The 14,681-nt window shown below is 39.8% G+C and overlaps 1 protein-coding gene and 1 long non-coding RNA gene across 25 annotated transcripts in view; one reads left to right on the top strand and one right to left on the bottom strand.

Moving 5' to 3' along the window:
- TFDP2 (transcription factor Dp-2) overlaps window positions 1-14,681 on the bottom strand; it is a 259,198-nt gene that overhangs the window by 11,360 nt on the left and 233,157 nt on the right. For all 19 annotated transcript variants that reach the window (XM_043522835.1, XM_043522837.1, XM_037909188.2 and 16 more), the window contains 2 exons: window positions 9,043-9,209; window positions 680-785 (listed from right to left, as the gene is read on the bottom strand). In XM_043522835.1, coding sequence (XP_043378770.1) covers window positions 680-785; window positions 9,043-9,209 — 273 coding nt within the window. The remainder of the gene's footprint in view (window positions 1-679; window positions 786-9,042; window positions 9,210-14,681) is intronic.
- The window catches only part of LOC114018257, a 110,112-nt gene that overhangs the window by 33,512 nt on the left and 61,919 nt on the right, over window positions 1-14,681 (top strand). Inside the window, exon 2 of one of the 6 annotated variants that reach the window (XR_005226820.2) lies at window positions 7,283-7,401. The exons of the other annotated variants lie outside the window; for them this stretch is intronic. This is a non-coding gene — a long non-coding RNA (uncharacterized LOC114018257). The remainder of the gene's footprint in view (window positions 1-7,282; window positions 7,402-14,681) is intronic. 6 annotated transcript variants of the gene reach the window in all.

Here is a 14,681-nt window from a genome sequence, read left to right as displayed (position 1 = left end):
AACCAGCACCCCATACCCCCTCCTGCACCCCAACAATCTGCCCCAGCATGGAGCCCCCAAACTCCCTCCCAGAGCTTCCACCCCTCACCCTCTCCTGCATCCCAACCTCCTACTCCAGGCTCAACCCAGAGCCCCCTCCCACACTCCAAACCCCCCAGCCCGGTGAAAGTGAGTGAGGGTGGGGGAGAGCGAGTGACAGAAGGATGCAGGATGGAGTGAGTGGGGCAGGGTAGATCCTGGGTTGCACTTAAATTCAAAAAGGGATCTTGTGCATAAAAAGGTTAGAGACCACTCGTGTAGACATTACCCATACAAACAGGACGGGTTCTGCTCTCGTCAGAGGAAATGCACCTTCCCTAGAGCTGGTAGCTAGGTCGACAGAATTCTTTGGTCAACTTAGCGCTGTCTGTACTGGGGATTAGTTTGGATTAACTATGTCACTCAGGGATATGGATTTTTCACATGCCTGAGCGATGTAGCTGGATTGACCTAACTTTTTAGTGTAGTCCAGGCCCTAGTGTTCTTTATATTTAGTTGGGGTGAAATTCATTCCTATGCTAGAACACCCTATTTTGAGAGGGCAAGTGGTGCATCGGGGTGAATTTTGCACTTTATCAATACAATTATCACAGGAAACTATCCTTCATTCTTTGAAATGGAAAAATCGCACTCTAGTTACCTTGATTTAGAAATAGACGTACCGCCAGCCATTTCTAAAGTTGAAACTGAATGAGCTGAATTTAAAAGTAACCCCTGGTTCAACCATGAAAGTCCTGTAGACATATCTAAAAGAAAACACAGTTACACATTAAAGTTACAGCAACATTTTTCTTTCTTTACAATGTTAGAATCTGCATTTAATTTGCTTTTGGATGTCTAGCTTTTAATTTAAACGCTATGTACTGTTTTTGCATCATTAACCATAAGATTGCTAGTACTATACAATCATCCTCAAATGTGGTACTCGGGAAACGTTCAGTATTTATTTTCCACAAATGACTTTCAGATTAAATCTGCTCTGCTGAAAGTGTCAAATAGGTTCCAAGTACTGTAACTTCAATATCAGCTTAATATCTAAATTGTGGGAAATAGCTGTTCTCTCTTTGCTCCATACCTCACTAACTACAGATATCAGCATTTAGTTTATTGTGCTGATGATTATACAAGACCCAGAACATGAAACAACATTCATAGCCCCAAAACTTTGTTAACGCAGAGTTAAGGTTGATGGGCAGTGCCTCATATCCTTTCATAACGCTGGCTGCAACTATACTTAAACATCTGAAAACCAGGAGTTACAGCATGTACACCAGCCCTACCATTCAATCTTAACTCTGGTACCTAGAGCTGGCAAGAGCCAGTGTTCATATACTGTAATTTCAGACAGGGCTGCCCTAAAATAAGCAGATATGAGGAATGAAGTAAATGTGGCATGTTGTACAGAATTGTATTCTCTTGTCTACATGCATTCCAACTACACTTCACTGTGCTAGGGATGGCTGTGTTGACTGGTACAGAGATTATTTTTGGCAGGTTGCCACAGTGTTGTATCTGTACCCACAGAGCTTGAGACCCCTCATTTCTGTGCTGAGTTTTGTGCACATGCAAATAGAAGAGCACAGTAGTTTATCCTTGATGCAGAAATGTGTAACAGTCTGGGAGTAAACATGACAGCATGATTTAAAACAGACAGAAAAAAGTGATGTTCCAGAGGGAAGTCTTATAGGGTTAAAGGGTGGAAACATCTGGCAACGGTTTATACAGGTGAGGTGAAGTGATTGAGTATAGACCAGCATAGGTGCCAACTTCCCCTCTGCCTGGTGGGTGCTTGACCCCCTCTACCCGATTCCACCCCCTTCCCCCAAGTCCCTGCCCCATCCTGCCTTTTCTCCGCCTCCTCCCCAGAGCACGCTGCATCCCCACTCCTGCCCCTCTCTCCTGGAAAGTCCTAAGTGCTGCCAAACAGCTGTTAGGCGGGGGGGGGGGGGGAGTGGAGTGGTGGGGACACAGTGTGCTCAGGGGGGAACCCGGGGGGGGGGGGATGCGGAGCACCCTCTAATTTTTCCCCGTGGGTGCTCAAGCCCTGGAGCACCCACAGAGTTGGCACCTATGTAGACCAGGAATAGCCAGCTGGTGGTCACTAAGCCTGCCCTAAATACAGCTTTTGCCTGAGTGAGCACATGGTCTTACCATTTCTCTTACTGTACCCATGTACTCCACAGCATCTGGAACAATACAGTGCTAATCCAAAATTGATTCAGCTAATTCATAATAAAACACTCCTATCCTAGAATAAAAGCATCTACACAGGGACCTAATGAGGAATAACTATTTTGAAACAACTCCCAGCATAGACAATCCTTTGGGGCTTGTCTACATTTAAAACATTGCAGTGCCACAACGGCACCGCTGTAGCACTTCAGTCAAGTTACTACCTTTGCTGATGGGAGGGGTTCTCCTGTTGGTGTAGGCAATCCACCGCCCAGAAAGGCAGTAGCTAGGTCGACTGGAGAATTCTCCTATCAGCCTAGCACTGTCTACATCAGGGGTTAGGTTGGTTTAACTGTGCCGCTCACAGGGGTGGATTTTTCACACTGCTGAGCAATGTAGTTGTAGGGACCTAACTATCTAGTGTAGACCAGGCCCCAGTGTAGGAGAATGGGGCTCTGCACAACCCTCTGCAGCCTAAGAGATTCCAGGAGTATAAAGTGCTGCATTCATCTCAATGAGGATTTTGCATTGCTTAGATTTTCTATAGCAATTTGTGGAGGAAAATATCTTTTGTGGTTTAATATTGCTGTTTTTAAAAAGGCCATATTACTCAGGGCAAGACTACACTACAAAATTAAAGTTGATCTAAGTTACGTCAACTTACAGCCACAGCAGTAATTAAACTGCTTTTGCATGTCCACACTATGCTCCTGTGTTGGCGGTGCACACCCTCACCAGGAATGCTTGCACCAATTTAACTGTCGGTATGGAGCATTGTGGGACAGCTTCTGAAAGGTGGCAACAGTCGATGTAAGCAATGCAGTGTCAACAGTAACACTGTGTCAACCTAACTACGTTGACTTAAGTGCTATGCGTCTTCTGGAGGTGTAGTTATTAAGTCAGTGTAGTGGGTGAGTAACAGTGGTGGGGGCTGCATTTTAGTGTAGATACCTACAGAGTTAGGTCGATGTAAGCTGCCTTAAATCAACCTAACTCTGTAGTGTAGGCCAGCACTAAATGCTTCTAGTGTCTTACAAACTGCCTCCCCATGGAAACGTCAGCATTTTGAGAGGCGAAATTGGTAGGTCTGAACCCCTGGTTTGTGTAGACTGGATGAATTATTGTAGGAAGTTGAAAATTGTTTTATTTTTCATGATAAACATCAGTTACTATGTTGACTGACAATGGCATCCTGGCACTGCATCAGTCAATATTGAACTTATGCCAGTCTTTAGTATAGAGCTCTTATTAGGGGGGCATTTCCAGAAGCTCAGCAACCCATTTGAACATTCTGACATCCATCAAAGTCACAGTTACTTGCTTTTCTTTGTTTATATTCAGTTCTGTTGTTCAGGAAATGGGTGAGAAGCATATGGCATGATTTATATTACCCTAATACTGTTGCTTACTAGAGTCTTTCACCTTCCCGCAATTTGAAATTATTTTCCTTGGCAATACTTAAAAGTAAAATGGAAGTATGCAAATTGGTTTTAGAGTACTCTGAAATCTCTGCTCTTTAAACCAGAAGCTTTTCTTTCAGGCCTACCCTTTCACAAGGAGCCCTTGCAGAGAGCAACTATCACAACACACAAAATATGTGTACACTACTGTACCATGGTGTAGATGCTTCCTTTGACAGAAGGTTTTTTTTGTCAATGTTAGACTTCACCTCTCAAAGAGGTGGTTTAACTGTCGACCTAGCTGCGCCTACATCGTCAATGTAACTGGGCTGCAAAATTTTTCACAGCCCTGAGTGCCATAGCTGGGTCAATATAATTTTAAATTTAGACCAGGCCTCAGTCTCAGGAAGCTGACAAGGGCAGGACTCAAACTTACAGTACATGGGTGCTACTTGGTACTCCTGGGGGAATTCTGTACCACTGCACAATGCAGAGTTTGCACAGAATTCTGTGTTTTGCCCACATAATTGGGGCTGCAGGACTCTGCAGAGCCCACCTTGCACTGAGCAGAGTATTCTGCCCAGCGCAGCGGGCATAGAGGACACTAAAGAAGCTGGTAGGGAGTAAAGGCTCTGGGGGTGCAGGTATCTGGGGGGCAGAGGGTTCCCCACAGCTGGGCTCTGGGGGGGGGGATGCCACACAGCCCCCTCCAGCAAACCCCCCCCCCAACTGGAACTGGGTTGCAATAGGGGTTTCTTTAACTTTCTACTCCTGGGGGAATGTTTTTTGTTGTTGTGTGTATTGTTGACATATTTGTTGACAGGTATTTTGAAATAAATTACCAAAATAACTGAAACTGGAGTGATTATATTTTGACAATTAAATATGCAGAATTTTAAAATATTGTGTGTAGCATTTTTATTTTTTTTTGGCACAGAATTCACCCAGGAGTATACTTGGGTTCAGTGGCCAGAGCACATCACCTTAAGCTACCTACTCTAATGTCAGCATGTCTGCAGACACTGATTGCAGTAGAGCCCCCAGTCCTGCTGCACCTGCACAAATAACTTTCTCTGGATCAAGCCACTCTGTAGATCCAATGTTTACCCTGAATAACTTTTTAAAATATTGCTTCGCTAAAGGGGAAGTAGGTGCTGGGGATCCATCCTGTGTAGCTGGTATCACAAAAAAAGTTAAACTGTAAAATTTTCATGTCACATGATTTTTTTTCTTGGTGGTGGTGGGAGGGATGGACTCTATCTTAAAAAACCTTATACTGGACCACTAAGCCTGCCTTAGATCTATTCAGACACAGCAATTTCCGAGACATTCTAAGTAAGCATGTGGATTTTAGAGTAGTTAAACAATAAACTAATCACAATCTAAAGTACGACGCTGCTACCACCCCACTCTATATACAATACATGTTCCTGTTCAGAAACTATTGTCTTCTCAGTGCCGGCAGTAGTAAACCCCCTTTTTCCCTGCCCCCCTCAAAACAAACCACCCTTGGGTTTTGTTAACAAACTCAGCATTTATGGTTCAAGATACATAGAGAGATAGCTGTGTGCAACACCAATATGGTACTTTAAGTTAAATTTTGGACCAGACTCCTACTAACTTAGGTAAAAGTACACCAAGCTTTTATTTAAAATAACATGATTAATTTCAGCACAATGAGATCTAGAGAAAATTAAAAAGTAAGAGTGTGTACATTTGTGAGAGAGGGGGCTTTCTGAGGGAATGGATAAAATGTAAACCTTTTGTACAAAGAAAACTTTAAAAAGTTAATAAATGAAAAGATTATTTCATATGTTTTGCATTAATCTGTATAAGCAATTCTAAAATGTTATTTTGGGCTGAGAAGTAACATATTCTTTAAGAAAAGTCATTTATTTTAGCAGAGATGGTCATATTTGGTTGTAGATTTTTCACCAAATCTATCCACGTAACTCCAGACTAGGAGATCCTTCCAGCTTTCCTTCTCCAATGGTTATGCATGTTCATTTAGCAAACACACACTACCATAATTAATCTTCAGCCTTCAGTATCTGTTTAGCTAAAATAATAGCACAATCTTGGCCCAGTCTCTGAGGCCAGGTATGCACTAGGTGTGCTTTAGTGGTATAGGAAAAGCAATACAGTAAAAACATCCCCATAAAAGAAACAAGCTTTGCTGGTATAGCTGCATCTACAGTAAGGACTTCTGCTGGTAGAGCTATGTCAGTCAGAGATCACAACCCTGACTAACATAGCTATGCAAGCAGAAATTTGTCCTGTACACATAGCCTGAGGCTCTCATCATTCTGTACAGTAAGTATGCTTTGCTAACGAGATGCCTAGCAATGAGCTGATTCAGATAATTCTTTACTTCTGACACCCACTACAGAGGTTTCTCTTCCATCATAGTCTAGCTCATGGGATAGGCCAGTGTGGGAAAGCTCTGACCTTTGCTGTCTGCAACAAACGTAACCAGTAAATAAATACAAGACATTGATTTGCTATTCTTGAACAGTAGTTAACTAAAGCCTATATATTTTAAAGCACCATGGCAAATTTGATGGAAATAAGTCATAAAATGTGGATACTTAACCTTAAATTCACTGCTCTAGTAGTATAAGAAATAAAGCATGCCAAAGTTAAAAAGGGAAGTTATACTTTGCTGAGAGAACCATGAAATCAGGCAAATGCCCTCTTTTCGATACCTTTGCAAAACATATTTAAAACAGGTTTCAGAGTAGCAGCCGTGTTAGTCTGTATTCACAAAAAGAAAAGGAGGACTTGTGGCACCTTAGAGACTAACAAATTTATTTGAGCATAAGCTTTCGTGAGCTACAGAGCTCACTTCATCGGATGCATGTAGCTCACGAAAGCTTATGCTCAAATAAATTTTAGTCTCTAAGGTGCCACAAGTACTCCTTTTCTTTATATTTAAAACAGCTACTCCTATTTGTTACTACAGGCATCTGATTGCAGTAACTATATAATTTATACTGATCCTCACACTGCATAATTATATTAGGAGCAACCAATAAAACAAACCTTCGAACTAAATGCACATACTTTAGTACACAATACTAGATTAAAAGAACCAAAACTTTTGGCCATATTTTCTCATAACCAAAATAAGACAGCTTTGAAAAATATACTCAAAGCAACCCACATCTAAAGAGTACAGTACTTGTCCAGAGTACTTTGAATAAAGGCAAACAAATACAGGACTTGTGATTAGCAGCCAGAAGCCTAGTGTGTTACCAAAGAAATTATGCCAACAACAAAAATTTTGCTTCTTTAAAAGTATAAAAACTTATACCAATATATATATATGTATTATAAATTATCATCTAAGTGACTGGACAGCTTCCAACTGCATTATCCTCCCAAGGAGAACTATAAAATTACTTCGTTTACAAGAAAAAAAATTATTCTCTCTCATTTGTAGCAGAAACACCATTACCTTCTATAGAGCTTCCACACCTAGGGAACAAAGTATTAAAAATTAATCTTCTATTCTTAGCTACAGGAAAGGGGACCCAAGATTTTTTAAAATAATAAAGCAAATCAATACAACAGACATAAGGTGAAGTCAGATTCAGATTAACAACACAGGTGCCAGGCTAATGGCAGTGTTCCAATTTTTCTGAAAATTAAGTGTTGAAATTTCTTTTTAGCAATTTACTGTGTAACATTCCTTTCATTGGTGGAAGATCTCCTGAAGGGAATCAGAAAGTTTAAGAGAACTTTAGAACAATTTAAGTTTAGACTGACAACAGCCAAGGACCAGAAGCATGTAAGTAATCTACAATAATGCATCATGCTGTCTAAGTCTATAACTGGAAGCCCACCTAGCTATGACCACTAAGCAATTCATCCAAGCAGAATGTCTAGGAGAAGAGGGTGGGAAGAGAAAATCCTCATTGTGTACAGGATGTGACTAACCTTGGAGTTAATATCCAAAAAGATTTTCATAATACTGAGAAGTAATGTAACAAACACTGAACTTCAATGTCACTTAAGAACAAAGAGAGAAGACTGAATATATAGGAGAAAGCATAAGTTTACAATGATACTTGCAATGATAGAAAAATACAGAAAGTAATTATTTCAAGAACCTATACTATGCATTTTAAAAAAACATCCAGAATCTTATTCAAGGAGAGTCCAGCTATTAGACTGGCACACTGCAATTCTAATAAAAGAGATCAACACTCCTCATTTTAAGAGCAAATTCTACCTTTTAATAAAGGAGGGTTGCAACATTTTCTAGGAAGTTTAAAGTTAATGACACTTTGTGCTTTTCATTAATAGTTCTCAAAACACTATACATAAGGAACAAAGAGCTGAAAATGACTTGCTCAAGATCAGTAACAGAATTCATATCTGCAAATACACATCCCTTATTTCCTCTAAATCAGGGGTTCTCAAACTTCATGACCCCCCTATTACTACATGACCCCAGGAAGGAGGACTGAAGCCTCAGCCCACTTGAACCCTGCCACCCCAGGTAGGGGGACCAAAGCCAAAGCCCAAAGACTTCAGCCCGAACAGGGGACTGGCAACCTGAGCCCCGCCACCCAGGGCTGAAGCCCTCAAGCTTCAGCCTGGGCTGGCTGGGCTCGAGCTTTGGATTTGGCCATGGGCCAAGTAAGTCTAAGCCAGTCCTGGTGACCCCATTAAAATGGGGTTGCGACCCACCTTGGAGTTCCGACTCACATCTAAACCACACTACCTCTCATTATTATTTACTATTTATAATGCAGTAGTACTCAGAGGGCCAATTAAAATCAGGGCCTTGTTTTGCTATGTGCTGTACAAATACAAAGAAATATGTGGTCCATGCAAAATGAGAGATTTATAAGGAGAATCTCCTCAATAAGCTGAAAGAGCAATGTAAACATTAACACATTGTAAAATTTAAGATCATAAGTGATGATAGTCTAATATCAGCTCTGTCCTCTGCTAAGGTGCTCCCTATTCCATACATTTTTGGGGGAGTGGGGGAGAGGAGAAGAAAGGAGAAATGGACTTCCTTTTATAGGTCTTTCCTGTTCCTGTTATCCAGGATTCTTTTGAGCCTAAAAAGGAGTAGCAATGACACAATGAAAATACTGTCATTTTGAGGGGCTTTGGCTATATTATTGAGTCTCAAAGGTTACGTTGTCACCAGAAACTATTCATGGAATTATTCCTTTGCACTGCAGCCCATTCATGAATCAATATTCTAAACAATTTTAAATTAAGTCTACATGTGCTCATCGAAGATTAATTTTAAAACCACCATTCATTTGTGGGATCCTGCTGGCTTTCATAAATCTGCTTCAAACTGTCTTATGCCTCATGCTTATGTAGTTTGACGTAATTAGAAATGCTTCAGTAAATTATGGCTTTGAATTTAATCAAGGATAATATTTAAAAGCTTCATTTAACTTACCTGTAACATAGCTTTCTAAAGCTTTTGGCACCAATAATTTTGCAGTTCTTAGATCCTCCGCTGAGCATTTGCCTGCCTCTAGGCCAAAGGACATTCCCATTCGCTTCAGCACCTCAATGTCATCATGAATCTCAAACGTGTTATCAAAATTAAAGAGGTATTCAAATCTGTACAGGAGAAATGTCAAAGTGAGATGGTTCTGGAAGGAACCATGGGCCTGATTATATTTTCCTGTTCTATACATTGAGGAAGTAAATGTACAGATACAATTACAATATTTTAGGATTTCTTCAGAGGTCAAAGATGCTTTTTTTCTAAATACCATGGGTAGGTACAACAAGAGCTTTTCTCCTGTACTTAGGAGACTGGCATCTCTGCAGGGTTCAAATGATCATATTTCCCAATTAAAACAACTTTTTTCATGGCAGGCAATAAGAGTCCATAAACCTTTCTCCTTCATTAAACAGATTAAAAGATGAGGAAAACATTCCTGCTCCAGCAAGAAGCCTTACTTGTACTAAATCCAATACTTTTTGAAAGTCTTCTACAGCTTTGTCACCAAAAATAACCATATTTATTTTTGCTGCTTTTTCCTTAAACTTTCTGTTCTAATCCATAACATCCCCAATGTGAACTGCCCTATTTACTTAAATGTAAATCACCTTTTGGATAGTTTATCAATTAAATAACAACCTTCTAAATCTGTTTGCTTACAGGTCCTATATGTTAAAAAACTGTCATATCAAGTTTTGCCAGCATAGTTATTTCAGTTAGGAGTGAGGAAAATAAAAATAAAAATCATACCCTTAACCAGCATAGGTATGTTGGTAAAATCCCCCATGTAGATGCAATTTGTACTGTCAGAAGAGTCCTTTTGTCAGGATAGTTTATCTAGTTCAGGGTGGTCTCTCCATAATTAAGCATTGCTGGTATAGCTATACTGTAAAACCTTTGCAGTTTAGACCAGCCCTCTGTCTCAGAACTGTTGCATTATTAGCTCAGCTTGTACTCTGGCCTGCTTGAAATACTGAGAATAAGCCAGAAGTCATCTATTCTTTCCAATAAAGGACAATAATCAACTGTTTAAAATTTATTTTAAGCAACTTGTCTCTTCTTCTGCCTTGAAAAGAAAGAGAAGTTTAACTAGACTGATTTATTTCTGATTAGAAAAAAGCCCACCGTCTTTCTATGAAATCTGTTTAAGCCCAGATCCCTAGAAGACAGTTTTTTGTTCAATTAATGCTCGAAATGATCACAAAACACTTGTCAAACATGAACAACTATCTATTTCTTCAGTGCTTTTGCAACCTGAGACTCCAAACCAGCAAAAATGAAACATGTGCATAACTCTACTAGCACTGATGTAACTGGAGACTGAGCCAATATGGCAAATATCTGAAGCGACTATGTTCTCCAGAATTTCATTTAAAAAAAGAGAAAACCTCAAAAACATGAACTGAAGGCAAGATGCAAGTCTGCAAAGGGCCTGAAACAATAGCTCTGAAAGGTATGAACTGCCTCATTTATTTCATTAAGGTGCAAACTCAGGTGCCCAGTGATGATGATTTATATGTCAGCATTGTTAACTTTCATTCCTCATGTAAGAAAGGAGAGGAGGGATCAGTGATCTGCACAGTTTACTGTCAGCGGCATCTCACTTTGATGCCATAGGTGGGTGGCAAGTTGAAGACAGGACTATTTTTTCCCCCTTAGTCAAGGGGTCTAACAGAGCCCATGGGCATACTAAAACTCCACTTGGGGAGAGGGCGGGTGCCAAGTTCAAGGAGCCCATTAGAGCTCAGAGAGCCCATATGATCATACTTTGAACAACTATGTGACCTATAGCAGGAGTTCTCAGTGAGGGGTCCAGGGCCCCTGGGGGGCTGTGATCAGGTTTCAGAGGGTCCGCCAAACATGGGGCATTAGACTCATTGGGGCCCAGGGCAGAAAGCTGAAGTCCCACCACGTGGGACTGAAGCCTGTGGCCCCAAGCCGTACCACCGGCAGCTGAAGCCTGAGCAACTTAAGTTTGCATGGCCCCCGATGGCATGAGGCTCTGGCCAATTGCCCTGCTTACCCTAACGTTGACCCTGGCTTTTATAGGCAGAAAAACAGTTGGGGCATGGAGTTTTTATAGCATGTTGTGGGGGCCTCAGAAAGAAAAATGTTGAGAACCTCTGATCTATAGTAAGCAGCATCTCATTCTAGCAACTGGCATAGAAGCAGTTTATTTTGTGGGTGGAGGAGTTTGGAGGAGTGCCATCAGATCTTTTTTCAGTCAGACCCCTGAATGGAACTACTCTTTGAGTACAGTTACACATGCTTTAATGTTTGAAGGATTGGGTCTAAATCCTGGTCTACACACAGTTTCTATACCAGTATAAACTGTCAGAGATATATTTTTTTAAATTTATATAGTTATACTGGTACAACCTCTAGTGTGAACATAGTTATACTGCTATAGTTTAAATATATGGGAAGGGCAATAACCTATATCTGTATTAGGCACCTTTGTAATGATGTAAGTGCGTACCCAGTAGGTGGGTTGTACTGCTTTAACTGTATCAATATAGTATGAATATAGTTTTTTGTGTAGACAAGCCCTGAGAAAAAAAATCACACCAAAAATACTAAGGTGTATAGTAATTTCAAAGTTTAACTTAGAAATGTTTAAAAAAACAGTGTTTGCTGTACAGTATCTAGAAATAACTCTTGAGCTCAGCTGTATTGGTATGAATAGTAAAGTTATATGTATTACATGCTCTGCATTTCTGCCACAGAATTCATTCACATCTTACCTTGGAACACTGCTCTAGAATCCCAGCTTTTATTTTTTTAAAATGGCTTTTCTAGCCTTTATGGGTGAGAAGAAAACTTTCTAAATGTGAACCAAGTGCAAACCTGTGCTTTGGGGCACACCAGACGCTGTCTACACTGGTTTTTTTCTTAAAATTTCCTGTTGTTGCAGCACTAGTATAGACCAATCACCAATATTTTAACAACTGTGATGTCTTACCTAACAGATTGATTTCATGTAGGGCTCTCAAATGGTTAAAAAAATTAATGAACTGCGATTAATCGCAGTTTTAATCATACTGTTAAGCAATAATAGAATACCATTTATTTAAATATTTTGGATGTTTTCTACATTTTCAAATATATTGATTTCAATTACAAATACACAGAATACAAAGTGTACAGTGCGCAATTTATATTATTTTTTATTACAAATATTTGCATTGTAAAAAAGATAAACAAAAGAAATAGTATTTTTGAATTCTCCTCATACAAGTACTGTAATGCAATCTCTTAATCGTGAAAGTGCAATTTACAAATGTAGAATTATTTTTTGTTACATAACTGCACTCAAAAATAAAACTGTGTAAAACTTTAGAGCCTACAAGTCCACATTTGTAAGTTGCACTTTCGTGACAAAGAGATTGCACTACAGTACTTGTATGAGGTGAATTGAAATATACTATTTTTTTTACAGTGCAAATATTTGTAACAAAAATAATAATATAAAGTGAGCATTGTACACTTTGTATGCCAGTGGTTCTCAAACTATTGTGCTGGTGACCCCTTTCACATAGCAAGCCTCTGAGTACGACCCCCCTTATAAATTAAAAACACTTGTTTATATATTTAACACCATTATAAATGCTGGAGGCAAAGCGGGGTTTGGGGTGGAGGCTGACACCTCACAACCCCCCATGTAATAAGCTCGCAACCCCCTGAGGGGTCCCGACCCCCAGTTGGAGAACCCCTGCTGTATTCTGTGTTGTATATATTTAAAAATGTAGAAAAACATCCAAAAATATTTATAATAAATTAAAATTGGTATGCTATTAGTTTAACAGTGCAATTCAGAGTGCGATTAATCGCAATTCATTTTTAAAATTGAATTAATTAGTTTTGAGTTAATCACTTGAGTTAACTGCAATTAATTGACAGCCCTAATTTCATGGTGATTAAACCACCAGTAGCTGCTGGGACCTTATCCACACATGCAGCCCACTGGTGTGAACACCAGTTGACTGCACAGGGAGTTGCAACAGAAGGAAATCGTAATGGAAAAATATAGAGATGCAATCTCCTGAGATGCAAACAGTGGCTTTAGGGATGTGAAATGTCCCACTCATCTCAATGGGGTGTTAATATTGCAGATTGATGACATCAACAATTTAAAATATATCACCACTGATAATTTTAGTATCGCACAATCTCAAACTCCCTCCCATGCCTTCCCAGGTACCAAAAGCTTCTGCTTACCTACCAACAACTTGAATAATTCAGTTATGAAGTTTCAATAAAAAATATTCATCTTATTAACAATTATTTAATTTGATATTAGGCTTAAAAATTAGGGTCAATGTAAAAATAATTGACGGGATATTATGCTGTACTATTCATTGGAATATTTCATTCAATAAAAATATCAATTTTTAATCTACCATTAGCTGGCATAGCATTTCCAGGCAACTGCACTGGAGTGTTGCAGAAATTAGGCCTCTTATAAGAATTTCAGCCAACTGTGCTGTAGAGTGCACAGGGTCCTGATTATACATATTCACTAACAAATTCACTGTAGCCAGAATTGTAATTTGGATGTTGAAACTGAAGCAATTAGGGACTATTATTTTACTTCATTATAAAGTTTCACTATGTTCAAGTTCACCATAAGGAGGTTTCACTGTAATGCAAAATCAATGTACAGTAGAATGAAATCCATAACCAATAACATTCAAGTAAAGAGATCTATTTACCACTAATAGACTGTTATGATCTAGTAAACAATGATACATCAAGACTGTATTCTTTCACCAGCTGATAGAATTCACAAGAGAGCTGAGAACAAATAGCAAAATCCAGGAGCATGTTATACAGACTCACTCATGTATAAGTACAAGAGTCACAGGTTAACAGCAAAGAAAAGCTTACAACTAAATCCATAATGAAATAAACCATAACCCAAGAAATAATGCAAGTGAAATATTTTGAACTGTTGCATACTTTCATTCTTCTCTATCTTACAAAGCATTAAGGACAGTGAGCCTGGTGCCACTAAAATGAACCAAACATCTGTTTCAGAGTTTTCCCAATTGTCTCTGGCACTTATTTCCATCTCATAATTTTGAGCAAGTTGGTAGCCATATAACTCTGAATAAAAATTGTAGAGCATGCATCATACATTTTACAAAAGCACAATGGTGGTTAAGTATACTGAAAGAGGTATCAAACACCATAAGCGCTGATTTTATTTTTCCCAGTGGATGTTCCACCCCAGCTCTGCCCTGAAGCCCTGCCCCTTCCCCCGAGGTCCCCCCCTTGCTCTGTTTCTTCTCATCCCCCTCCACCTCTTCTCCTTCACTTGCTCCTCTCAGCCCCCCACCGCAAGGCTCCCCCCCCCCACCCGCCACTGATTCCTCTCTGCCCTCCCCCGAGTGCCTCCTGCCAGCTGCCGAACAGCTGACTGGCGGCCAGGCCGAACAGCTGTGGCTGGTGGGTGCTGAGCATCCCCTATTTTTTTTTCCATGGGTGCTTGATCCCCGGAGCACCCACGGAGTCAGTGCCTATGTCAAACACTAGGAAGATGAAAGAGAAATGCAAATGTATAATTAGTTTCCAAATGAAGTGCA

Source organism: Chelonia mydas, chromosome 9 (assembly GCF_015237465.2).
Source record: "Chelonia mydas isolate rCheMyd1 chromosome 9, rCheMyd1.pri.v2, whole genome shotgun sequence".
Taxonomy (NCBI): Eukaryota; Metazoa; Chordata; order Testudines; family Cheloniidae; genus Chelonia; species Chelonia mydas.
The sequence above is the reverse complement of the archived record's forward strand: the minus strand, read 5'-3'. Positions and strand labels throughout refer to the sequence as shown.